This window comes from Pan troglodytes, chromosome 12 (genome assembly GCF_028858775.2).
Source record: "Pan troglodytes isolate AG18354 chromosome 12, NHGRI_mPanTro3-v2.0_pri, whole genome shotgun sequence".
Classification (NCBI taxonomy): Eukaryota; Metazoa; Chordata; class Mammalia; order Primates; family Hominidae; genus Pan; species Pan troglodytes.
Window position 1 is genome coordinate 15,613,303 of NC_072410.2, and position 27,759 is coordinate 15,641,061.

General features: G+C 41.0%; 1 protein-coding gene and 1 long non-coding RNA gene across 9 annotated transcripts in view; one reads left to right on the plus strand and one right to left on the minus strand.

The window, feature by feature from the left end:
* The window catches only part of LOC129143247 (uncharacterized), a 312,467-nt gene that overhangs the window by 228,714 nt on the left and 55,994 nt on the right, over nt 1–27,759 (minus strand). The gene's annotated exons all lie outside the window — the stretch shown is intronic.
* SULT1C4 (sulfotransferase family 1C member 4) lies at nt 9,402–26,980 on the plus strand. 2 transcript variants are annotated; one of them, XM_525852.8, is made up of 7 exons: nt 9,402–16,511; nt 19,769–19,894; nt 20,389–20,486; nt 21,087–21,213; nt 21,410–21,504; nt 24,186–24,366; nt 25,314–26,980. In XM_525852.8, exons 1-7 carry the CDS (start codon nt 16,343–16,345, stop codon nt 25,424–25,426), a joined length of 909 nt encoding a protein of 302 aa, XP_525852.2. In that variant the 5' UTR covers nt 9,402–16,342; the 3' UTR covers nt 25,427–26,980. The 2 variants fall into 2 exon arrangements, with proteins under 2 accessions (XP_525852.2, XP_016799997.1); XM_016944508.4 differs by lacking the exons at nt 20,389–20,486; nt 21,087–21,213.

Here is a 27,759-nt window from a genome sequence, read left to right on the forward strand (position 1 = left end):
TGAAAGCAGCCTGGAGGGAGGCTCTACCCTGCAAAGCCAAAGGGGCAGAGCTGCCCAAGACCACGGGAACCCACCTCTTGCATCAGAGTGACCTGGATGTGAACATGTAGTCAAAGGAGACCATTTTGGAGCTTTAAGATTTGACTGCCCCACTGGATTTCAGACTTGCATGCAGCCTATAGCCCCTTTGTTTTAGCCAATTTCTCCCATTTGGAATGGCTGTATTTACCCAATGCCTGTACCCCTACTGTAGCTAGGAAGTAACTAACTTGCTTTTGATTTTAAGGCTCATGGGTGAAAGGTACTTGCCTTGTCTCAGACGAGGCTTTGGACTGTGGACTTTTGAGTTAATGCTGAAATGAGTTAAGACTTTGGGGAACTGTTGGGAAGGCATGATTGGTTTTCAAATGTGAGGACATGAGATATGGGAGGGGGCAGGGGAGGAATGATATGGTTTGGCTGTGTCCTCAAATAAATCTCACCTTGAATTGTAGCTCCCATAATTCCCACGTGTTGGGGGGAGGGGACTGGTGGGAGATAACTGAATCATGGTGCAGTTCCCCCATACCATTCTCTTGGTAGTGAATATGTCTCACGAGATCTGATGATTTTATAAGGGGTTTCTCCTTTCAATTGGCTCTCATTTTCTCTTGTCTGCTGCCATGTAAGACATGCCTTTCACCTTCCACCATGCTTGTGAATCCTCCCGCCTCAGTTTCCGTCAAGCCGAGCCGGTCAATTGGCACTACAATGGCTTCTAATCAAGCAGGGCCACAGGGTGTATTCCCTGGTCAGATGGTACTGATATTTGAGTTCAGCAGCTAAATAGTGTTGCAGGAGGGACCCTGAGGTTAGGTGGAGTCACTGATTGGGATGGATGGAACCAGCTGCTATGCTTAATAGCAATGGATGGTTGAGGTTTGCTGCCCTGCCTAAATGAGTCCTTGGGGTGGGCTTTGAGGTTGGGCTGAGAACTGTTTAAACTCCTGTGTGTGGCAGATCTAGCCTTGGCTCTTTGCCAAAGTTTGCTGCATCAGTTGTCCCCCTCTGTGGGTGGGGTTTGGGGATGGGCTTTGAGGATGCTTCAAATGCTGTTTGAACTTCTGGGTGTGGCAGAACTAGTCCCTACCCTTTACTGAAATTTGCTGCAGTGATCATCTTCCTCCTTGAGTGCAATCCCTCGGTAGGGTCTAACGCGGGTCATGGAGGCTGACCATCTAGGGACTCAAGCTAGGTAGAGCATTACATCACATCTGTTAGCTGGTACCTCTGATTGGGCTCCACCGCTGACAGGTACACAGAGTTACCACCAATACTGCTTTGTTACCACCTCCTTGCTTTGTTTCTACCTCACCCCAAGTGTTCTAGCCACGCTGTTTCCCACTGTATTTCCCATGAAGTAAAACTGGAATGGGCTTTCTGGGAAGCATCTCAGAAGACTAGGGAAGTTGGATGTCCTCCTCTGGCTCTACTTCTCACTGTAGAAATCATGGGTCCTGGGGAATCCCCTCTGTGTGGCACTGTGCCAATTTGGGGGAGTGGAAAGGGTGACATGGTTAATGTGAGACTATTTCTATTATCTCTTTAATGTCGTTTTTATTCAGTTCTGTGGACAATGCAGGAAACTCCAGCTTATACCCAAAGTTTGGGATTTTTACCAAGGTGTTCTTTGTTGTCAGTTGAACTTTCTGTTGGCAGTAGTGAAGCCTGGGACCTCCTATTCTGCCATTTTGCTGATATCATCTACCTGCAGCTTTTAAAGTGTTTCACTACAGTTTCCTGAAAACCACTTCTGCTTTGGTCTTCATGATATTTTCACTGCCTTGGCTTTCAAAGCTTCGTGCTAGCTTCTCCTTTTCTCCTTTTTCCATGAAGCTGGCTTCTAAACCGGCTCTGTTAGCAACATCTCTTTTCTTTCTACAGTCAGTCAGTCATAAAATCCTGTCTGTTTTTCTTGTGTCCTGTCTTTTTAATCTCTCTTTCCTTTCAATTCCACTGTCAAAAGTCAAATCCAGGCCCTCACTGACTCGTGCCTTAACAATTGTCTTTTCATTGGCTCTCCTTCCTCCAAGGTTTTTCTCCAATTCTTTGAATAGCTTATTGTCTTAACCACTGCCTTGTTGCCTTTTTCCTGCCCAAAAATCTTTAATGTTCAGGCACCCAAGAGTGTCTGATTACTGCTATGTCCCCACAATATATATAACTACCACTTATCAATTTAAAATATAAATAAATAAGCTTCAGGAAGACTTAGTTGAATAGGAAACATTCTTGGATTTTTTTTCTCATATTCATAGTTCTTTAGTGATTCTGATAAAAGAACCTATAGAGAGAAAAAGTAAGCACCCGAAAACAACCAAAAGTTGTTCTCACTTAGAGGATACCTCAGAATCCTAATCCTGTTATCCTTCATTATCTAATTTTTTTAAGTCTGCTTTTAATAAGAAAGATTTGCAAATTCTCATCCCCTAAAATGTTAATTATTTTCCAATATATGCAATTTTTCTAACATGAATCACTTCTTTTCCCTTCATTTGACCATGGCAGTAATCTAAAGGAGAGGACAGAGGAAGACAAGCAAGGGGAATCTCAGATCTGTTTTACTATTTGCTAATATGTAGAAAATGAAATAAGTAGAGGTTCCTCTTCAAAGGTACTTTCCTCCCAGTCTAATTGAGAATGGATAGTAACCTCTCTTAGAAGCAAAATTTAGTCAAAGTCCTGTGCTAATATTCTTAAACATCTGCTAGCCATACTAAAGAAATCAATATACTCTGTGTTCTCAGCTCCCACATTCTAGCCTAGATATTTGCCCTGGCATGCCTGAACCGGTTCAAGCAAGCATTAGGTCATAACCAATTTCTCTTCCTTATTTGGAAGTGTTTTTGCCTCTCTCAGCATTCCGCAATTTGCCTGTTTTGGGAAGTTCTAAGTTGCTAGCCAATCAAGTGGAGTACAGAATGTGAGGTCCTGTTCCAGCCAAAGGAAACCAGACACAGCAGTAGGGTGGACACGTCAGGTTATAAATGACCCCGTCTCCTTTGTTCATGTGTGCTCTCATGGCAAGACTGCCAGAGAACAGCACCCTTTCTGCAGAAAGTAAACTAGCCTTGCTGAGAGATCCTTTGTCTCAGTGTTGATTTTTGCGACACCGAGCACCCATTCCCAACATAATACAATCATTAAAATTAGACTTACAGATTTTCTGCAAATTTCTAGTTATCTTTGCTAGCCTTGCTCCTTATTCCCACTTATAATCTAGTTTTTCTGTTCATCTTTTGCTAAAATTGCCATTATAGATTTCACTTTTTACTACAGAAAGTTTCTCTAACTAATATTTTATAGATAATTAACGTACCTTGATTTTTTTTTCTTATATCCCATCAGGAATCACTTGGACATGAGATTATAGATATGGCACAGAATAATGAAAATACTGGAAAAAGACAAGCTCCCATTCAATCTCAGCATTCAGTGCTTGAGTGGGTAAGACCAGTCCACTTCGGTATCTGATGCAAGCAGTTTCCCATACAAAATCATCTGATTTATAAGTAACTCAGCCACAGGAACCAGCAAGGAAATCTTTCACACCCTGAATCCACGCCCCAGTCAGAACACCTAGAAATGACCAGCATCCATTACTTTTTACCCTTCTTCAGCGAATGCAAAGGAGTAACTCACATATGGAAGTGGCTTATCAGCTGTAGATACTAACTTTAACAACCAAGAGACTGGTATTTGTTGTTTATTTAATAAATTTTCTGACCCATTCCTTCCACAAAGCAAAAGGAGATATTTATCTCTAGTGTTCGAACTTGGGAGATAGAATGCATCTGCCACAGAAACAGTTCCGTGATTTGCAGCCCTTGAAATGTTAGTATTTGTTAGTGTTTGGGAAGTAGGCATGAGTTAAATGAACATTAAGATAGATGATCAGGATCTTAGCTCTACCACTCAAGCTATGTAACCTTGGACAAGTAACTTAATCTTAGCAATCCTCATTACTAAGAAATAAATACAACCAGGAATCGTGGTGCATGCCTGTATTCCAGCTACTCAGGAGACTGAAGTGGAAGGACTGCTTGAGCCCAGGAGTTTCAGACCAGCCTAGGCAACACAGTAAAACCCCATCTCTACAAAAAAATAATAATAAAATAGCCAGGCATGGTAGCTCGCACCTGTAGTCCCAGCTACTTGAGAGGTGAGGCAAGAGAATGGCTTGAGCCCAGGAGTTTGAGACAAGCCTGGGCAACATAGCGAGACCCTGTCTCAAAAAAAGAGAAGAAGAAAGAAAGAAAGAATGCTCCCCAAATGTCAGATTTCAAAATGTGTGATAAATGCAAGTGAGGTTGGGCAAGAGGCTTCTCCCACTCTAGTAGTGGAACTGGAGGCTGTGCTTGAGGAGGGGTTGGTGTAGGGTCAGAGGCTATGGAGTGGGCTCAAGGGGGCAGCTGGCATCCTGGAGTGCCATGGTACCAGCAACCCACAGACTCACTGAGCCCAAGCCACAAGAGCAGGCCATAGGCCAGGACACAGAGAAGGCCCTGTGGCAATGATGGCCTGGTACCTGAAATCCCCTTCTCTAAGGAAGCTGGATGAGGGTACCAGAGACCATCCACCACAATATGTCTTTAAAGAAAACTGAATGGCTTAAGGTGGCATTTGGCTCTCTGAATCAAGATGATGTCTTAACAAAAGCCAGAGAAGTTACTGCTATTTGAGCAGCAGCTCATATGCTGGTAGCAGAATAGCTTAACTCAGCAATGTAGTAAGAAATGAAATATATGATTAATAAGAAAACCATTGTGGCCGGGTGCATTGGCTCATGCCTGTAATCCCAGCACTTTGGGAGGCCAAGGCGGGTGGATCACCTGAGGTCAGGAGTTTGAGACCAGCCTGGCCAACAATAGTGAAACCCCATCTCTACTAAAAATACAAAAAAAAAAAAAAAAAAAAAAAAACTAGCCAGGTGTGGTGGTGGGTGCCTGTAATCCCAGCTACTCAGGAGGCTGAAGCAGGAGAATCACTTGAACCCAGGAGGCGGAGGTTGTGGTGAGCAGAGATTGCACCATTGTACTCCAGCCTGGGCAACAAGAGCAAAACTCTGTCTCAAAATAAAAATAAAAATAAAAAAATAAGAAAACCATCTGTGGCTCTCACACATCAATAGAGAGGTATGACTCAATTCAATTTTTTTTAGAAAGGTGCAAAATGTGTCTTAAATGGCTTCTAAACAAGTTAGTGACTCATCTGTGTGGAACTTTCTGGAAAACATTGTAAAATCTCATGCAGCAACTCCTCTATGTTCTAACCCACTTGTAACATATGGAAATAGTGCGGTTCTTTCTCCTAGTTTTGTCTTGAAATAAATCATTAATGCTGCCTCTAAATGAAGCAGAGGCCAGGTTTCCCAGGTGTATTTAATTTTTTGAGGACAGTGTCTTCCGTAAAACCAAAGAAGGAAAAGCTTTTCACCGGTAAGGCAAATCAGACTAGGTCGCATTATCAATGATCTGTCATCGCTGGAATCTTCAGCCTGGGCATCCTCCATATACAAACAGTAATGATTTGCCATGTTCAAAGAGCAGAAGACCATGATGTTGAAAATGAGAAAGTCAAATAAAGAACACCTTGAAAAGAAAGTATGAATTGTAAAAAGCATGCCAAGGCTGGGGAGCTCAGCTGGTAGACAACAGAGTTTAACTTCAGCCTTGACTTCTTGCCACGTATCAAGTGCAGCGTTAGTTTCAAGTACAACACATAGAATCATCATGTAGCAGAGTACATCTGGAATTCTTCCAGAGCAGTGAGAAGTTTATTTGCACTGGAACTAGTAAATATCATATCTTCACCCTTAAAAATAATCAGGAATAAAGCGTGATGAAAATGAATGGGAAACTTCTCATTTTTCTCTTATGTATCTGCTGTAATTTCCTATAAATAACATTCCAAAAGAAAAAATACAATGAATGTCAGAAATGCATAAGCATTGTCAGGAAGCATATGAAAATAGCGTATGTCAGGAAGCAAAACAGGATCTCAGTCACTACAGTAGCTGCTGTATTATTTTTGGCATGTCTTTCTATATGGATGTGGAATTTAAACAAAGAAAGAACTAGAACATAGGCAAATATCACAGTGTCCATGGTATATTGTGGTACACCTTTTTTTGTTTTTTTGAGACAAAGTCTTGCTCTGTTGCCCAGGCTGGAGTGCAGTGTCACACTCTCAGCTCACTGCAACCTCCGCCTCCTGGGTTCAAGCAATTCTCCTGTCTCAGCCTCCTGAGCAGCTGGGATTACAGGCGTGCGCCACCATGACCAGCTAATTTTTGTATTTTTAGTAGAGACGGGTTTTACCATGTTGGTCAGGCTGGTCTCGAACTCCTGACCTCAGGTGATCCACCAAAGTGCTGGGATTACAGGTACAAGCCACTGCGAATGGCCAGCTGGTACAAATTTAAAGCATTGCCTCTCCCCAGGACGTTGATCTGGCACACCAGTTCCAACAGGCCGGCACAGATCCTTTGATCACCTGACTGATCACATTAATATTCTACCTTTTTGACCTAACATGTGGCATCCATTGCCCCAAAAGTAGATTAGAGCTTGACTCTTTTTGAAGCAATCTGAAATCAATTGTTTTAAAACTTTCCCAACATAGAGGAAAACTAAATATCCATTCCTATTCCTAGGAAAAACCTACAGCACACTTCCCATTATTTTTTTGTCATGTCCTTCTTAGTGTAACAATTAGAATTGTATACTTCACAAATTCTGAATTTACAAAGTGCCTTCCCTAAACCATATATGCCTCTTATTTTGAGTTGATACCATATTTACCAAGTAATTTAAGGTGAGAGCACCAAAAATTCTTTGCATTGTGGTAATTCGATGTCATTGGGTAAGATCATATACTTAATATTATTATTTACCATTTATTACATGAGGTTCAATTATTTGTTCACATTGCTGCCTCCCACCGCTCTGTCATAATCTTCACAAGGGCAACCACTATGATTTCTTTCTTTCTGCTTCCTCATTACCTTAGAATATACTTGATACATAGTAAACAATATGGCTAGGTATAAATGAAGGAATGAGTTACATTCTACGTTCATACCTTTCTATCCTGTTGCCCTCAAAACAGACAAAGCATACTAAATATAATGCCATTTCATATATATCTTTTTCCATCTTACAGTCTCTTGCCCTATTCCAGCTAGTTTATGAGATAAGAAATGTCAATGATGACATTATATCTTTTTGCCATAATCACAGGATGAATAATGTACTTCCTGATCTAGGACCATGAACACTCTGAAGCATCCTTTCCCAGCAATAGCAAGCGATGCACAGTAGGTGATGCTCTCCAGATGTCTTCCATTTTGAAGCAAGTGAAAAGCACAGTAGCATTCACTCTGTACCTGCCGTACATACATCAGGTACACAGGAAGTGTTGATGAGTGAATAATGGAAAGGTGAGTCTGCAGGCAACAGCAGTAGTCTTCCTAGGGAACAGGACAGGGGCTTTGGTATAAATACATTTCACAAACAAAGCTCCAGCTCAAAGTCCTGTGCAAAGGATGTGATGGGAAGTTCTTTTGTTTCTATCCGTAATGAAAAACTGTCTTGAACATCACCTGGCACATTAGTAAGAAGGTGGCAGTAGATGACAACAGAAGCTTAATTCTCCCCAAGTTTAAAATGAATCCATGATTATTTATTAAAATGTAAAACCACCTCTAACTGCACCCAGAGATGTTCTATTTGTAAATTTCCTTTCAGCATCTTACGTATTTTTTACATAAGTGAGATCACACCCCATGAAGCTTACATCTTGCTTTTTTCTTTTAATATAACAACCAATTCCCAATTACCTGGCTCATAAATTCTTCAATAACAAGAGAAGCTGGAAGCTCCTAGGGCAATATTGAGTATGTCTGAAACAAACATGGTCAATTCTATCTCTTCTTCATATTACTTTCCCTCTGGATTAAATGTTCAGGGAGAAGGTGTAGATTTTAAAATTAGACTTCAGAACATCGGTGTCGCTGGAAATTTTGTCTGAACTAAAGAATCAGACAGTGGCTCCAGCCAGAGCTCTCTGCACTTCCAATACCTCTGAAGATGGTGGGGAAGAGCAGAGAAAGAAGGAGTTCTGTTTATTTAAAAATGATTTTAGTTTGAAGACCAGTTTGTAAAATAAATATTGGTATAGCATAAGCTTGAGATGAGTCACCTGGGGCCTATAAATATCGATATAGCATAAGCTTGAGATGAGTCACCTGGGGCGTTACATTTAGTATGCTTTGTCTGTTTTGAGGGCAACAGGGTAGAAAGGTATGAATGTAACTCACTCCTTCATTTATACTTAGCCATATTGTCTACTATGTATCAAGTATATGCTAAGGTAATGAGGAAGCAGAAAGAAATAAATCATAGTGGTTGCCCTTGTGAAGATTATGACAGAGTGGTGCGAGGCAGCAATGTGAACAAATAACTGAACCTCATGTAATACATAATAAATAATAATATTAAGTATATGATCTTACCCAATGACACTATCCCTGTCCATTCCCTGCCCTGTTCCTCCTCCCATCCCAATGCACAGTAACCTCTGGAAGACAATACCTGGAGGCCTAGGGCTCTCAATAAAATGGCTATAAAAACTGTTATAGGTGGACTCCATGATATGATAACATATTGTTATTCTGTCAGCTTTTAGCATACATGTCATTTGTGAGCATCCTTAGTCATCACAGAGGTCAAATGAAGAAGTAAGAATCTTTGTGAAAGGCAGCTGTTGATACTTAGGGCAGTGGCCAAATTTCCTGCATTCAAATACCAGTAATGTCACTGATGGGGTGTATTACCTTGGACAAGTTACTCAACCTCTCTGTTCTTCTGTTGTATCTTATATAAAATGGGAAGAATATTAGTATCCACTTCAAGTAGATGTTGTGGACAGTAAATGAATTATTACATGTAAAGAGTTTAGGAAGACACCTGCAACATTGCAACCCCTCCTCAAAGAGATACAATTAACACAGAGGTAGGAATCCAAACACCAGACTCTTCTGATCTCTCATTCATTTGTCCAGAACAAAATTACAGAACTTTCCTAGCTCATGTTTCCTGATATATTATGGTGACCTCATAATAATTCATTTCTCACTAAGATGTTAGAAGAAAATCAACTTTGAGACACTTTGAATCTCCAAAAAAGTTTCCCATTATATTTAAATTATAAACTGTTCTAATTTTTAAATAACTTTCATATTATAAAATAATATATACTTATTGAAGATTCCAGATGTATATTAAGTTATATGTCATCCCATCTTCTAGAGATAACTTTAATGTTTCAGCATACATTCATCAAGCTTTTCTACACTTTTTTTTTGTTTTTGTTTTGTTTTGTTGTTGTTTTTTAGACAAAGTCTCGCTCTGTCACCCAGGCTGGAGTGCAGTGGCGCGATCTCAGCTCACTGCAAGCTCCACCTCCTGGGTTCACGCCATTCTCCTGCCTCAGCCTCCCCCCGAGTAGCTGGAACTACAGGTGCTCACCACCATGCCCGGCTAATTTCTTTTTGTATTTTTAGTAGTGGGGGTGGTTCACCATGTTAGCCAAGATGGTCTCGATCTCCTGACCTCATGATCCACCCATTTCGGCCTCCCAAAGTGCTGGGATTACAGGCATGAGCCACCATGCCTGGCCACTACACATGTATTTTTATGGTAAAGTATTTTTTGTTGCTACGTTTTAAGTACCATTGCAGGCTGGAAAAAGTCACTTTGTAGTGGTTCAGAATGAGCAATTAAATGACTATGAAAAGGTCTGACTGGTATTGTACTTTCTGCAGGGCTCTGAAAAGTAAAGCTAGATGTCAAGACAAGTGATAAAGACTACCTCATCACTCACATTGACCAGTTACAATGTAGCCAAAGAACATTTTGTTTTCAGTGCAATTAATAACCCATGTGGTTCCTTGTAACACTTTTTAAAATAATAACCTAAAGTAAAAGAAATATGCATTAATTTTCTCTCTAATGGCCTTTCTAAACCTCTGTGAGGCCCTAATTTGATCATGGCACAGTCCTTCCTGATCCTGGACACATACCCAGGACCATTTCCCTGCAATTCCTAGTCCAGAATCCACTACTAAGAAATCCCAAATGTCATCCTTCAATGGTATGATTTACTAATGAGATGTAAAAGTTAAGGATAATACAAGTTTTTCATACAGCTAGGTACATTCAATTTTCTTTTTACCCTGAGATTATGCTCTCACACTTGATGTTAAAATGTCCTTCTTAATGAAATGGAAGTGTGATTGTAAATTTTTTTGGAAATATCCTTACTTGGGAAAATAAACATCAGGCCCCACGTTTTTTACATTAATTTATGAAATACATAAGTCAGTGAGCCTCCCCTTAAAAGATATCTTCTTTTAGTCGTGCTTTTACATTTTAGAAATTTCTTTTTTTTTTGAGACAGTCTTTCTCTGTCACCCAGCCTGGAGTGCAGTGGCACAATCTTGGTTTACTGCAAACTCCGCCTCCCGGGGTCAAGTGATTCTCGTTTCTCAGCCTCCCAAGTAGCTGGGATTACAGGTGTGTGCCACCAAGCCTGGCTAATTTTTGTGTTCTAGCAGAGATGGGGTTTTACCATGTTGGCCAGGCTGGTCCTGAACTCCTGGCCTCAAGTGATCTGCCCACCTCAGCCTCCCAAAGTGCTGAGATTACAGGTATATTTTAGAAATTTAATTGAAAAGAAATGGTAAGAGAATATGACATACATGAGAACTGCCTAGATACCTTATTATTAGTGACAATGCTGCTGTTGTCACTATGGCTACATTCTTCTCCTAGGGACATGGAAAGATTGGACATCCCCACCTCTGAAGTTAAGGCATGCCAAATGGCCTGCTTGGCTAATTAAATATAAGACAAAGTTATATGTATTTCTCATGGGTAGAAATGTTAATTAGAGCATGGCTTACTTTTGCCATGCCAATCAGCAACACTTCAGATGGGGCAGGGTGTCAGGCTAGGTTTCACAGTGAGAAGCCTGTACTAAGGGATCAGGAACAGATCTCAGGTGACCCATGATAGACAGGCAGCACAAGAGAGAAATAGACTTATGCTAGTAGCCACTGAAACATCAGGACTATTTGTTACCAATACTGAAGAGTAGAATTGCTTTTCAACAGAATAAAAAATCTGAGGATATAAATTCCCCTACAATTTAAAAAGAAGCAAAAGATATGAACACATGCTTCACCAAAGAAGGCATGTTAATGGCAAATAGGCACATGAAAAGATGTTCAATCTCATTACCCATTAGAGAAATACAAAGTAAAACCATAATGAGATACCACAGAACACTTATCAGAATGACTAAAAAAAATACGGATGATACCCGAATACAAAAATACAATTTAACTGGATCTCTAATACATTAATAGTGGGAATACAAAATGATACACCTACTCTGGAAAGTAATTTGGCAGTGCATTGATAACATTAAACTCACACTTACTACGTGGCCCAGCAATCACACTTCTAGATATTTACCTTGAATAGTGGTTGGCAAACTACTTCCACGGGTCAAATCCAACTTTTATTTTAAGAGTGTGGTAAAACTGGGCGCAGTGGCTCATGCCTGGCTGCTTCCTGCTGGTTGTCTGCTCTCAAACCCTGTCTCCTGATAAGATGTTATCAATGACAATGCGTGCCTGAAACTTCATTAGCAATTTTAATTTCGTCCTGGTCCTATGATCTCGCCCTGCCTCCATTTGCCTTGTAATATTTTATTACCTTGTGAAGCATGTGATCTCTGTGACCCACACCCTATTCGTACACTCCCTCCCCTTTTGAAAATCACTAATAAAAACTTGCTGGTTTTGCGGCTCAGGGGCATCAAGGAGCCTGCCGATATGTGATGTCTCCCCCGGACACCCAGCTTTAAAAATTTCTCTTTGTACTCTTTCCCTTTATTTCTCAGATCGGCCGACACTTAGGGAAAATAGAAAAGGACTCATGTTGAATTATCAGGTGTGGGTTCCCCCGATAAAGGTGGTGCCATCTCCACAAAACAAGCTGGGTGAATCTCCAGGCCCAGAGGAGAGGCTGGCAGAGATGCTAACAACTGGCAAGTATGAAGTTTTCCCCATGAGCCAGGGAAAAGAGGCAGGTGGTCACCCAGCTCATGTGCAATTCTGAAAGGCTTTCTGCTTCAGGCATGTTTCTAATCCCACTGATTGAGCTCCTGGAGTTTTTCTGTTTGGGAGTTAGACTTGGCCAGAACTGCTCCCCTACTTATGGTTGACAGATGCAATACAGGATGCCAACTCACATTTGTATTTCAAATAAACAACCAGTGATTTATTTTGAAGAATAAGTATATTCCAAATATTGCACAGAAAATGCATGTACTAAAAATTAATTCACTGTTTATCTAAAATTCAAATGTAACTGGGCATCCTGTATCTATATTTGCTACAGCTGGAAGCTCTACGTGACCCAGCATTTGACACAGCTTTTCATTTTTCTGAGAATGTAAGGGGTTCTTAGGTTATGTTTTAAGGAATTGTCTGAAATTACAGATTGCCTACATCCTTGCTTCACCTCACTAAGTGCTTACAGTAACCTCCAATCTCTGAAGCTGATTAAAGTATTATAGCAAAGAGTAATATAATTCATTTGAGTTTCATTTTCTCCCTACTCAGCTTCTGGAATAGTGTACTGCAAATAGAATGGCCTTAAGGCCATCTAAATAGAGGAAGGGAGAAAAGAAGTTATGAATAAACCATAGATATTTATCAATATCTGAACAATCTGGATTTGATTCCAGTTTTAATTATGTGGACTTGTTAGTTCTTCCTCGTGCTTCAGTTTCAAGTATTGAACAACAAATAAGTCATTTACAATACCTCTAAGCTAAATATTGATTCAAAGAACAAAGACCATTACAATTCAACTTTTTCAACACAGGCTTAGCTCACTCTCCAATGGGTATCTTTTTTTTTTTTTTGAGACCGAGTCTCGCTCTGTCACCCAGGCTGGAGTGCAGTGGTGCAGTCTCAGCTCACTGCAAACTCCACCTCCAGGGTTCAAGTGATTCTCCTGCCTCAACCTCCTGAGTAGTTGGGATTCCAGGCATGCACCATCATGCCTGGCTAATTTTTCTATTTTTAGTAGAGTCAGGGTTTCGCCATGTTGGCCTGGCTAGTCTCAAACTCCTGACCTCAGGTGATCTGCCCACCCTGGCCTCCCAAATGCTAGGATTACAGGCATGAGCCATCGCGCCTGGCCGGGTGTGTTTTAAAACAGTGTGCCGAGTCAAAACGTCTTTTAGACATATTCCTTTTTTTTAATTTTATTTATTTATTTTTTTTTGAGATGGAGTCTCACACTCTGTTGCCCAGGCTGGAATGCAGTGGTGCGATCTTGGCTCACTGCAAGTTCCGCCTCCTGGGTTCATGCCATTCTCCTGCCTCAGCCTCCTGAGCAGCTGGGACTACAGGCACCTGCCACCATATCCGGCTAATTTTTTGTATTTTTAGTAGAGACGGGGTTTCACCGTGTTAGCCAGGATGGTCTCAATCTCCTGACCTCGTGATCCACCTGCCTCGGCCTCCCAAAGTGCTGGGATTACAGGCATGAGCCACCACGCCCTGCCTACATATTCCTTTCGTAAAAAGCAAACAGAGACCTGTTTAAGGGTAGTAACCAGCATGCTGGATTTTACTAACAAAAAAAGAGTTTGGAAACCCCAGTTACAAATTTTGCAAATGAATCACATTTGAGGCCTGAACAAGTTAGTAGTTTGCAAAAAGGACATCTAAAGCACGTTGAGAGTTGGAATCTCCTCTCCATGCTCAGAAGCAAACAGTGACAGAGTTGAAAGGGAGATTCAGGGAAGAATTAGAGGGGGAGAGTATATTAGCTTTATCTTGGGTACCCAATATATCCCAAGACTCTAGGATGCCTTATTTACATCCAACTTTACATTAACCCTGTGAGATTAATAAAAAACGAAAGGCTCAGAAGAGATAAGTATTAGAAAAGTTACACAGCTATTAGGGGGCAGTTTAAATTCAAACCCATATATTTAGAATTCCAAAGCAATGCTTGTCAAATGTAGACTTAGCACCAACTTTATTCTTATAATCACTAAATATATTGATTTAATTCTCCTAACCTCATGAGAAAGTACTATTGAGTACAAACATCAAGTGAGAATAAGAGCAGTGTTTGTAGTCAAGATCACTTTTCAAATTATTTGGAACCTCCCATCTTCCCTGGATCTATTTTCAATCCCAGTCAGTCATCTTTGGGTCCAGAAGCATATCCTCCCCCATCTCCCAGCCCTCCCCCTCTAGCACACAACGCACTAGAGAAAACTGCTAAGGCATTGCTGAATATCTACCACTCTACTCTGACGGCACACAGGGCCAAAAAGACTATAGAATAAAATCTAACTGAAAAATTATAGGTGATTTTTAAAAGTCTGTTTAAATGCATATGCATCCCAGGCATTCCACCTGGCAGTCTCTGTCTCAAGGGCCCATCCACCTCACCATGGTCTGGAGGGAGGGGATGAGGAATAGGGAAAGCCAAAGAATTGATCTTTTCTGAGTTTGCAGCCAGAACATGGGCCACAGAGAAATGGTGAACAAAGTCACCCATTATTATTAACAGCTACAATTTATTCAACATTTCCCTGTTGCCAAGCATTAAATAAGCTGTTTTATCTCCCCACAACCATGAGGTAGATAATGTTAAGATCCCCAATTCAGACCTGAGGAAAAGCGTGATATGAAACAGAGAAAGATTCTGTAACCTGCCATTGCCCACAGCTACTGGGAGTTGGCATAGGATTCAAATACAGGCAGCCTGACTTCTCTCTGAAGGATGTCAAGCCACAGCCACCATACTCACCTAGTCCCCACATAATGATGGCCCAAGGAACTCGCTTCCTCAATTTTTGCTTAGTTTTACTCATTCATTCTTTCGAGAAATAGAAGAATGCCAGACACTAGGCATACAGCTATCAAACAGTGAGAAAACAACAGGCCCCATTTCATGTGCCTTAGAGTGTAGTGAAGGAGACAGAAAATGCCAACAAGTAAACACGCAAAAACTAACTGTCAATGGTTGCTCTAAAGGAACACAAAGTGCCATGAGCAAGGAAATAGGAGGGACCTACTTGAGATGACACAGAAAGTCAAAGAGGCTTCTCCAGAAAGGGGGCATCAAAGCTGGGACACGAATAAAGAGAATCAGACAGCCAGACACACAAGAGCCGACAAGATCTCCAGAAGGAGTGCTGCCATGGGGAGCAAGTGTGGCATGGCCCTGGGGTGCAGGCCAGGCCAGGGGCAGGGACTGAAGCAAGTTGTGAAATTTCTGATTATCAGGGGCAGAATGGATTCCTAAGGCAGCCACTGTCTTCTGTTAACTCTGGAGTTTTCTGCATCCCTTTTGCTTTAAATGAGGCATACATGTTTTCATAGCTGTGATGAAACCCCTACAAAGGAAGGAGACTTCTCCAGTTTAGCATTATTTATTTTACTCTTAAAAAATAACAAAGCTGACCCTGGCAGATGTTTGTACTGGGAGATTCAGATCCATCCAGGCCCCCACTGTTAATAGCCCACGGGAAGTCCCTGCAGTCTCTCAGGGAAGTCATTCTGTGTAGAATCTGTAATTTCACAGGCAAGTCCTGCAACTTTTTAATTGTTTAAAATTCCCAGAAGGAACAATTACTGAAATTATCTATGAAGGGTTTAATGGACACAGAGATGAGAGCTATAAACAATGTGATACTATGTCCTGTTAACTCACAGAGAACGGAAGGGCTGGAACGGGACCCAGCCAGCAGGGTTTGTGACCGCCTCTGCTGTGACGTCACAGCCTGGTGAGGAGGGGGCTGAAGTTCCTCAGGAAACTCCAGTGGACAAATTCATAAACAAGAGCTCCAGTTCCCTGGAACCTGAATCGGGAGGCCTGCAGCTCACTTTCTCCCTGTTTGCTGGCCAGCAGGGTTTGTGACCGCCTCTGCTGTGACGCCACAGCCTGGTGAGGAGGGGGCTGCAGTTCCTCAGGAAACTCCAGTGGACAAAGTCATAAACAAGAGTTCCAGTTCCCTGGAACCTGAGTCGGGAGGCCTACAACTCACTTTCTCCCTGTTTGCTGGCCCAGACAGGCCTGTGCTAGAGGGCTGGATAGTGTGGTAGTGTGGTGGATAGAGTGCTGCCTCTATCCACAACGCAGCCATATGCTGACTGAAAGATAACTTTGTGTCTGGAAGAGCCCTCTGATTTCTTACACTAATGGCCTTACACGAGATGGAGGATTTTACATTTGATGGAACAAAGCGCTTAAGTGTCAACTACGTGAAGGGAATTCTTCAACCCACAGACACCTGTGACATCTGGGATAAGATCTGGAACTTCCAAGCCAAGCCTGATGACCTGCTTATTTCTACCTATCCTAAAGCAGGTAGGTGGAAGGGCTTGCAGGGGAAGGGGAAGAGGAGAGTTAGGAAGGTAAGTGGGAAGTATGCATTGTCATGAAATAAAGAAGTTGATCTGGCAAACTCTACTGGACAGAGTGATATGGCTAAGGAAAGTTACTAGTGGAAACTGAAGCTATACCGAAACATACTAAAATGACATACAAATTTTTAGAATTCAATCTTCCTATGATGCTATAATGTACTTTTTTTTTTTTTCCACTTTCCCAGGAGAGAGTGAAAACAGTTAAGAGCAAAAGGGTAGACTTGTTTATTTATTCGTTCCCAATCTAGGCCCTTATTGTAGATCTTGTAAAAAGCTGCTTTGAGTGTGTGAGCTAGAAAGGGGATCCCGAGTCTGATTTGGGAAACAAACAGGGGAGCTTTGGTTCTGCAATGCTGATATCACCTCAGCAGCCCTCCCATCTCAGGGTCTGAGAACCATCCTTCTGATTTCCACCTTCCTTTGTGGTAAGTTGTGAACCAACTGCCTTATCTCAACAATCAGTTTAACAAAGTTGTCTGTAAAAGTAGGACTAGCTTGAGCCGAGCCACCACGTCATAAAAATTGGGTGATGATGAGGTGGAAATAGTTCTCTATAAATATTTTTGCATATCTACATATCTACTAGAAATACATTACTGGGTCCACACACAAATTGTATATACATTTGCTCTTTGCAAAATCAAGCTGTCAAAAACTCTTGTTATACACACACAAACACACACACATCAAAAAATCTAAACCTCAGTATTTTCTGAGACTGTTCAAAATCCTCTTTTGTTCTTATCTCTCAAGATCCTGACAGAAGATTCTGCAGGCACATGGAGGCCTTGGTCTCTTCTTTGTCCATCTGTTTCATGTTGGTCCTGATTTCCCAATCTTACTCATTAGGAGCCCATTCAGGATCAAATTTTTCTGAATGTAAATTTCTAAAAGTAGCCACTGGTGAGGATCACATCTCATCATCTTAATTTCACTGACAATTCCACTTGATTATCAATTCAATACATAAATAATCTTTTCTCTATCTGCCAAACGCAAGTACAAAGATATGGTTCATTTAGGTTTTTCATGGCATTAATGAGGTTTAAGCAATTCAAAAAGCACACTAAGAAAATTAAATGCTTGCCATCTAAAGTAATATTTAATCATAATTAAAACCATATACACTAATGAAGGCTATTTGATTAGAAGGAAGAAGAAACAAGCATAGATGGCAAAAATAGTTCACCCTAAATTTTTAAAAGAATAATACTCTGAATGACACAAGAAAAAAATACATCATAGAATCACTGACCTCTAGAGAATAAATTGAGAAGTCATTCCACTCACCCCGGAGCCTCTAGCAACATTTGAATCTGCCCTCATGTTGGCTCATGTCTATAAATTCATTCAATTCATTCATTATAGACATTCAGTGTTATGGCTATAAATTCCCATAAAACTAGTACAAATGGCTGGAATATTCTTTGCATGGATAGCTAAAGATATCTTGGCCCTTTGTCCTGTAATAAAAGTTGCTGCCAGAAAATACAGGAGACCAACTACTATAAAATATAAAATGTAATTTAATTTTTTTCTAACCTATGCCCTTATTCTAGGCCTTTAAAAGCACTAAATTGAGAATATGGGAAAAGGAATCTATAGAGTTTCAGCCAGATAATACAGGAAAGATCAACCTAGATCAGGATTCAGAAAGCCATCCTGGCTAGGCATGGTGGCTCACACCTGTAATCCCATCACTTTGGGAGGCCAAGACAGGGGGATCTTTTGAGGCCAGAAGATTGAGACCAGCCTGGGCAACATAGGGAGACTCCTATGTGCAAAAAAAAAAAAAAAAAATTAGCCAGGCATGGTGGCGTGCACTCACAGTCCTAGCTATTTGGGAGGTTGAAGCAAGAGGACCATTGAGCCCAGGAGTTGGAGGCTGCACTGAGCTAGGATCCCACCACCGTACTCCAGCCTGGGCAACAGAGCAAGATCCTGTCTCTGGAAAAAAGAAAAAAAAAAGCCATCCTAAAATAACTCAACATCCTCCTAACCTGGATTTTGCCAGAACATCTGGTGCAACAGATCTTCATCAAAGGGTGAAGATTATGTTGATAGCACAATATCACTGTATCAGTCAGGATCAGTGCAAAACACAGACAGACTGAAGGTGGGGGATACCATTCTACCTATGGCCACAGTGGCAGTGGTTGGGTCTAGGGCACTGGGCCATGGAACGTGGAATGGTCTCTGCAAAATTTCTATCTGCTGGGGCTACTATCAGCAGCCACCACCTCAGGAAGGATGACTTCTATCTCCCCACTGCCTTCCAAAACTCAGGCTAATGCATCTCACTGGAGGGATCTAAATAGCCTTCAGAATCTTAGTGGCAAAGGAGTTTAGGGAAGGCCTTTTACAGCCTTTCAGCCCATGAGATATGGGGGAAACAGAGAAAGGTGAAAAACTGAATACTAAGTGCTAATGGTCAATATCAAGTTCAAGCCCTAATGTAATGGTTCACTCATTCAGCCAACAAATACTAAGTGTCTCCTATGCTATGCAACTGGGAAAAAGAGAGTTTGAAAACCATGTAGTCATTTCTCTATAGCAGATCACAATTTGGGGAGAATGTCCTTTCTAAGGACAATACAGCTAAATAAATAGAACAATAATAACAATCCAAATTAATAGTTGTGACAGAAAAAAAGAAATGTATATTTATCAGTCTAATGTCCATTCAAAATTGGAGTATTTTTTAAAAATCATATTATGATAATAAGATATAAATAAGGAGTGCTATCTTCTGAATCCCATTTAAAACCTAGCTTTTAAATTCACATAGATGGTCCAGGCATGGTGGCTCACACCTATAATCCCAGCATTTTAGGAGGCCGAGGCGAGCAGATCACTTGCGAGCAGATCACTTGAGCTCAGGAGTTCCAGATCAGCCTGGGCAACATGGTAAAATCCCGTCTCTACAAAAAGTACAAAAATTAGCCAGGGGTGATTGTGCATGCATGTAACCCCTGCTACTCAGGAGGCGGAGGTGAGAGGATCGCTTGAACCCAGGAGGCAGTGAGCCAAGATTGCACGATTGAACTCCAGCCTTGATACAGAGCAAGACCCTGTCTCAAAAAACAAAACAAAACAAAACAAAACAAAAGACATAGATGTTCTAACAAGTATTTGATCATATTTTAAGGAATGTACTATACTAGATGTCTATTCATCTTCATTTTACGTGCACGTAAGGAACAACATGGACTCAGGAGATAGTGGAATTAATACAAAATGAAGGTGATGTGGAGAAAAGTAAACGGGCACCGACTCATCAACGATTTCCTTTCCTCGAAATGAAAATCCCATCCTTAGGATCTGGTGAGTACAAATAGCCACACTTCACTACAGTCCTAAAATGCACTTAGGATTTTTACTGTCTTTGCACCTTTTGAAATTATAGGCTTTCAAACAATTATTGGTGAGTTTCATGGTTTTGTCTTTTTTTAACTGTGTCTGGCCATTGTTATACTCCAGACATTTTCTAATGGAATTGCTGTTTATACAAAAGTGAGTTAAATTTTGTTTCTCTAGTTAGAAATTAATTTTACTTCAAAAGAATAAGCTCAAGTAAGATAATCCTGGTGAAAGGGTTTGAATTTTTTAGGTTCTTATTTATTTGGATGACTGTTATGGTTAGGAATTGTTCTAGTCAAAACATCTATTCATAGGCTAGACGTATTCTCTCACACCAGATCTACAGTTACAATGCTCTTATAGATGCTTTGAACTGTAGTAGTAATAATGGAAGCAGCAAGACTTGGAAGCAAATAGAGAAAAAAATCGTAGAAATTGATCGAAAACCAATTTTGCAGGTTTGGAACAAGCTCATGCAATGCCCTCACCACGGATCCTGAAAACACATCTTCCCTTTCACTTGCTGCCACCATCCTTGCTAGAGAAAAACTGTAAGGTAAAAAGCAAAAGGAATTCAGAGTTGTACTCCTTAAAACAACCTTAGTCTTCCATTTCCTCTTAAAACACTTCACTTGTTAAATATATATATATATATACCTCTTCACAATAATCAATATGCAAATTAATATGAATCCTAGCCAGGCACGTTGGCTCATGCCTGTAATCACAGCATTTTGGGAGACTGAGATGGGTGGATCAGTTGAGGTCAGGGGTTCAAGACCAGCCTGATCAACACGGCAAAACCCCATCTCTACCAAAAACACAAAATTCACAGGACGTGGTGACACACGCCTGTAATCCAAGCTACTCAGGAGGCTGAGGCAGGAGACTCGCTTGAACACAGGAGGCAGAGGTTGCAGTGAGCCAAGATCGCGCCATTGCACTCCATCCTGGGTGACAGAGAAAGACTCCATCTCAAAAAAAACAAAAAACAAAAAGTCTCCCATAACCAGGATGACAAGAATGCAGCCTCAGAAAAAAATGAACTGTATGAAATGTATCTACCCTAACATGACTTGCCTGGGCAGTAACAGCAAAAAAAGAAAAAATTCCTGTTTTTTTGCTTCTTCCCTTCCCCTCCCCTCATCATTCCCAGATAATCTATGTAGCAAGAAATCCCAAGGACAACATGGTGTCCTATTACCATTTCCAAAGAATGAATAAAGCACTTCCTGCTCCAGGAACATGGGAAGAGTATTTTGAGACTTTTCTGGCTGGGAAAGGTGAGAGAATTTAGCTTTGTTTCCCTTCCTTTCTCAAAATCTCCAAACACCCTAGAAGGAAAGAATCTTTTCTTTTGACCAGCAGGGGCTCTGCCTTCTTTAATGGAACACTCTCACTTCTCTTCAGGAATTCTCCTTTCGGTGGTATAATAGGACCTCTGTGACTCATTGCCCTGTTTTCCATCCCATCCTCCAGTGTGCTGGGGCTCCTGGCATGAACATGTGAAAGGATGGTGGGAAGCCAAAGACAAACACCGTATTCTCTATCTCTTCTATGAGGACATGAAGAAGGTGAGCACAGTGCCATCTAAGGTGTACCCACTGGACCATAAAACATTTAAGTCATCATGTATTGACCCCATCAGGGACTCAGATTGATGCCGGGAACCGAAAATTGTTGCACTTCATTGGTTACAGCTGTCATTTGTCAAAGTGCGCATGGCTGATCATGAGTTTAAGTATCACACAGTCTCACCTGCAACTTCCTGGTGCTCCCAGGGATGCTGCACATTTCCCTTACAGGCAGGTTATTACACAATATGGATGATGTCATTTTCTCCCTTGCATGTCTATTTTAAAATGCAGTTTAGCAGGAAAAAAAATCCTAGCACATTTTGGTTTCTTTGGTTTTTGGTTTTTTGTTTGTTTGTTTGTTTGTTTTTGAGACAGAGGAGGAGTTTCACTCTGTCGCCCAGACTGGAGTGCAATGATGCGATCTCAAATCACTGCAAGCTCCGCCTCCCGGGTTCAAGAGATTCTCCTGCCTCAGCCTCCGGAGTAGCTGGGATTACAGTCGCCTGCCACCACGCCCAGCTAATTATTTGTATTTTTAGTAGAAACCGGGTTTCACCATGTTGGCCAGGCTGGTTTTGAACTCCTGATCCCAAGTGTTCCTCCCTCCTCAGCCTGCTAAAATGCTAGGATTACAGGCATGAGCTACCATGCCCAGAGTTTTTGTTTTTTTATTAGCACTGACGAACATAATACTTTATTTAATTAATTAATTATTTATTTATTTTTTGAGACAGTCTCACTCTGTCACCCAGGCTGGAGTGCAGTGGCGCGATCTCTGGCTCACTGCAAGCTCCGCCTCCCGGGTTCACACCATTCGCCTGCCTCAGCCTCCCACGTAGCTGGGACTATAGGCACCCGCCAGCACACCCGGCTAATTTTTTGTATTTTTTACTAGAGACGGGGTTTCACCGTGTTAGCCAGGTCTCAATCTCCTGACCTCGTGATCTGCCCGCCTCGGCCTCCCAAAGTGCTGGGATTACAGGCGTGAGCCACCACGCCCAGCCAATAGCTTTAAGAAACTTTAAGAAGTGGTGCAATGGAAAATACTAATGATTTAGATTCAAAATTATTGAAATCAAGTTCTGTCAATTCTTGGTAAAGACACTTAACATCTTGGGAAATTAGTTTTCTTAAATGTAAAAATGAAGATAATAATATTTACCCATTCAAGATTTATTTGAGGACTAAATGAGATAATATCAGTGGATGTTTGTTGTAAATAATCATCTACTCAGCTATTTTCTGTGACCCCACTAAATACAGAGATCTATACAGAATTACAGTGTCTGTTCTTGAATTGGTCGTTGAAAGCCTTGATACTCAACAGGTGCTTCACAGACTAGTTGCATGAGCTACTGGAGCCCGCTGTAGGCCTGCTAAGTCTGGAGTTTTATAAAATTCCCAGGAGATTCAAGCACACATCACCATTTAGATGCACTTCTCTAAGGTTCAATCACTGCTGGGCCTTGTGATATGAGTGAGTTCTACAAAATATCAAAGGAGTGGAAAACACAGACTATTTTCATGTGGTTTTTAAAATAATTGTTATAGCTCTAGGATTCTCAGAAGCATGACCAAAGAACCAGCAGAACAACCTATGAGGTTATCAGTATAAAATTCCCTCCTTCTTTGTGTTTACTTTGTTTTTACTTGGTACAAAAGTGTTGTGCCACCATACGAAGACTGCAGGCAGATGATGTTTCCCTATAGCATGTATCATAGCCATGTCAGAGAAAGGATATGTCGCTGGGAATGGGGCTCTTTTGTTTAGGTAGACCCTAGCGTATTATGCATGCCAGGAAGAAACTTTATCGAAATAGGTAATCTAACCTCAGAGTCCCTAAAACTTTTAAAAATATTGCTGTGATCTTGTTCTTGAATGTCCCCTCACTGTAGTTCCCACAAAGCTCACAATTCTCAGCACTCTCTGATTCCTAGCCTGTGTGAGGTCAGTTAAATGAAACATTTTTGACATACAAGCTTTTAAAGCAGAAGCCCACTATAGACACAGTGGTCAGGGTAAGCGCTTCCACTTTCCTTCCCCACCCGCCCTCTGCTCCTAGAGATGGAGGAGTCCCACAGCCACAGTGATGTCACAAGGTTGTATGTCCCTTTGATGCGAAATCAGTAGCTACACTGGAACTCAGCTCCTCTCAGTTCCACTTGACTTGGTGGTCTGGTACCAGAGTCACTAGCCATGAGTGCCTCTTGAGGCATGCAAAAAAAAAAAAAAAAATTCTCTCCTCTCCTCCTGCCATCACTGCAGTCTGGGGACATTTCTGTCAATGTCAGAAACAGGATGTAGCTTCCTCTGTGTCAGGTCTTAAATCTTCTGCCCCTGTGCTTCTGAAATGCCTTGAGCAGGGCTTGTGGACATAACCCTGACACATTCCCTTAGTGAACCATTCACTAGGCACTGTATGTCATTGTCTGGTGAATGTTTCACTAACCCTACCCAGTTGATTACATATTAAGGGGAAAAAATTATTAGGGATTCCAATTACTAAAAAAAGAACAATATGGGTCATCACGTTAAAATGAGTCACTTGAGCATTTGTTAAGATTTGTTTTTTATTTTAGCTCGTAATATGTTACTGGTTACTGTCATTAATCCATCACAATATTCTTTTTAAACTAATTCTATTAAATCATTACTTTTCTTTTGACTCTGATCATAGAACCCAAAGCATGAAATTCAGAAGCTGGCAGAATTTATTGGGAAGAAATTAGATGACAAAGTTCTAGATAAAATTGTCCATTACACTTCATTTGATGTCATGAAACAGAATCCAATGGCAAACTATTCATCGATTCCTGCTGAAATCATGGACCACTCCATTTCTCCATTCATGAGAAAAGGTTTTTATAGTTTATTTTCATTATAATCTTAAAAGAACTGTCAAATATTTTAAAGCATTTGAGGAGTTTTCTTTCCTGTGTCTAGGAAAAATAATATCTGTAATAAATGATTTGGGGAAAAGAAGTATTTAAGAAGCCACTGATAAAATGAAAATCACGTTTAATTAGCCAATTATTATTAAGATTAAGAGAGTAAGATTTGATGTCCAAATCCAACCACTTATCCCCACTTTCCCTTAAGAGTTCTGGCTAATAACATGAAAATATATAGAATTAAGTCAGATAGGGCAAAGAATCCATTTTATAGACAGTTCTATGCTATCAGATTCAGTTATTCAAAGGTACTTACTGAGGGGCTTCTATGTGCCAGGCACTGTTCTAGCCACTGTTTGCAGCAGTGAACAAAACACAAAAATTCATGCCTGCGTGGAAATTATATTCTAGTGATAAGCAAAATAAAGAATACATAGATAGATAACATTAAGAAAAACGAAACTGGGAAAGGTAACAGGGATTACAATTAGAGAATTTGTGGGGGGAGGTCTTATTTTTTCTTCTTCAAATGGTACCTTGGGCCTCCCAGAAATAGGCCCTTCTTGGTCAGTTTACAGCATGGGAGCTACAGTCATGAGCACCCACCATGCTTCAATGTGCAACAGGGCACAGGGAAAGACAAGAAAGCCCTTCAGGCCTGCTATTGTAACATGGCGGTCTCGCCCACCCACTAATGCAACCAGGTGGCAAGAGGCTCTCCTTGTCTCACAGATCAGACAAGAAAGTTGTCTTCTCTTCAGGATAAGGAAGTGACAGGATAGCAAGAGAAACGTTTTGTCCAATACTGCCCTTCCTAGAACATGGCATAGAAATCATCATACAGAAACAGGAGAATAGGGAAGCACAGACTCTTCCAACAGCTACTGACCCTCTCCCACATAACTGTATTTCAGGGGCAGTGGGAGACTGGAAGAAACACTTCACTGTGGCTCAGAATGAGAGATTTGATGAAGATTACAAGAAGAAAATGACTGATACCAGACTAACTTTCCACTTCCAGTTCTAGTAAGGAAGAAAAACAACTGAAAATGTTTTAGTTTATTACCTAGTATATTTGGGTAATAATGAAAGTTTAATTCTCATAACAAATGATATCAGATTCCAGTTATCAGAATAGTTTATTGTGTTTGCTCTTATTCACTCTACTAAAAAATTATTTTAAAAGGCTGGAGGCAAAGTGGTGACAGGCAGCACGGTGGCGACATGGAGAGAGGGAAGCTCAATAAATCACTAGGTACAATCCTGGTATCATTGCCAATTATCATCATATTTACATTTTCTACAATCATGTGCTTTTTAACATATTGGAAATGCTTCAGTCCTCACATGATAATACACTAACATTTTCAGATTAAATTTTGGTTCAAGTTAATTTTTTTTTTTTTTTTTTTTGAGACGGAGTCTCGCTCTGTCGCCCAGGCTGGAGTGCAGTGGCACGATCTCGGCTCACTGCAAGCTCTGCTTCCTGGGTTCACGCCATTCCCCTGCCTCAGCCTCCCGAGTAGCTGGGACTATGGGCGCCCACCACCACTCCCAGCTAATTTTTTTTTTTTGTATTCTTAGTAGAGACGAGGTTTCACCGTGTTAGCCAGGATGTTCTCGATCTCCTGACCCCATGATCCACCCGCCTCGGCCTCCCAAAGTGCTGAGATTACAGGCGTGAGCCACTGTGCCCAGCCGGTTCAAGTTAATTTTTAAATGCATCACTAACGTGTAAATAGTGACTGTTTGTTCCAGCAATTTTTTGGTGGTGAAGTAACCATCAAGTGATTCAGGTTCCTCTTGGAACCCTCCAAGAAAAACTTCAGGGTCTTAGTGTAATACATCTGTCCCCATCTCTCACTGGCGTATATATTTAACTGGACTCACTCTCCCACCCTCAGCTAATGCTACAATCCTGGATCACCTCTTGACTCATCTTTCCCATTGCCACCACAATCCATTCTAATCTGTCAGCAAAATCTGTCAGTTTTAATCTACGAAATCTCTTACAATATTTCCGTCTAACCATTCCTTGTTTTCCTTCTATTTCTATAGCCACCCTTCTGGTTCAGAAACCTTTTACTTCTTGCCTCAACTAGTGTAATAGCTTCCTAACCCATTTCTCTCTATTTCAGACAGATGGCAAGGTTATTTTCCTTAAAAAGATTCTTATTATGTTGTTCCTTAGCTCAAAATCCTTCAATGACTGAACTTTCACTGCCTGAAAGATAAATCCCAAGATTTTAGCCATGCATTCAAGAGCAGCTATAACCATAATGACTCCAGCCTTCACTTCCAGCTTCACCTTCCAAACCACCTCCATATTCCAGCAAATTAGCCTACTTACTGGGTCCTAGTCACATCTTACCACTTCCTACCCTCCCAGTTTTATTTATACCAAGCCTCCTCCTGAAATTTCTCTTCCTTTCTTTCTACCTACCCAAGACATACCACGTGCTTCAATAACCAGTCCCTTCCTCCTACAAACACTACAACCTGGAAAGCACTCTTGCTTCTCTGAAGTCCTCTATACTTAGTGTAACTCTTCTGTGATGAAGATTAAAGTGTATTATGGCAACTCTCATGTTTCTGTATTGTCTCTCTTTGCTTATTTTAATTTTTATTTTTTTTCTCCAAGATAGGGATATTGCTGTATATTTCACTGCACGCCAAACAGTATATAAAACACTCAAATATAAATGGCTGAAAAAACATGTCAGGGAAATTTTTAAAAGCTAACTCTTATATTTCAAGTAGATAGTCCCTAAAAGCACGCTAATTTATAGCTATGATGTTCAATATGCTAGACACTAGTCACGTGTGGCTATTTAAATTTAAATTAATTAAAATAAAATAAAATTATAATTCAGTTCTTCATTTTTACCAGCCAACTTTCAATTGCTCAGTAGCCATGAATGGCTAGAGGGTATCATATTGGGCAGTGCAGATTCTAAAACATTTCTAACATCAGAGAACCTTCTATTGGACAAGATTTTTTTTTTTTTTTTTTTTTTTTTGAGACAGGGTCTTACTTTGTCGCCGAGGCTTGATTGCAGTGGTGTGATCACAGCTCATTGCAACCTCCACCTGCTGGGCTCAAGGGCAATCCTCCCACCTCAGCCTCCCAAGCAACTGGGACCAGAGGCTCACACTGGCTAATTTTTGTGGAGCAGAGTTTCAACCATGTCGCCCAGGCTGATCTCAAACCCTTGAGCTCAAGTGATCCTCCCACCTCAGCCACCAGAGTAGCTGCGACTACAGACATGCACCACCACTCCTGGCTAATTTTTTGTTTCTGTTGTTTTTTTTGTAGAGACAAGGTTTTGCCAGTTGCCCCAGGCTGGTCTTGAACTGCTG

Bases quoted from the DNA above. Each gene is read 5' to 3' on its own strand.
- SULT1C4 (XM_525852.8), top strand. From the start codon at position 16,343: ATGGCCTTACACGAGATGGAGGATTTTACATTTGATGGAACAAAGCGC. The intron at 19,895-20,388 runs GTGAGTACAAAT...CCAATTTTGCAG, and splicing joins AATCCCATCCTTAGGATCTG to GTTTGGAACAAGCTCATGCA. The intron at 21,214-21,409 runs GTGAGAGAATTT...CCCATCCTCCAG, and splicing joins GACTTTTCTGGCTGGGAAAG to TGTGCTGGGGCTCCTGGCAT.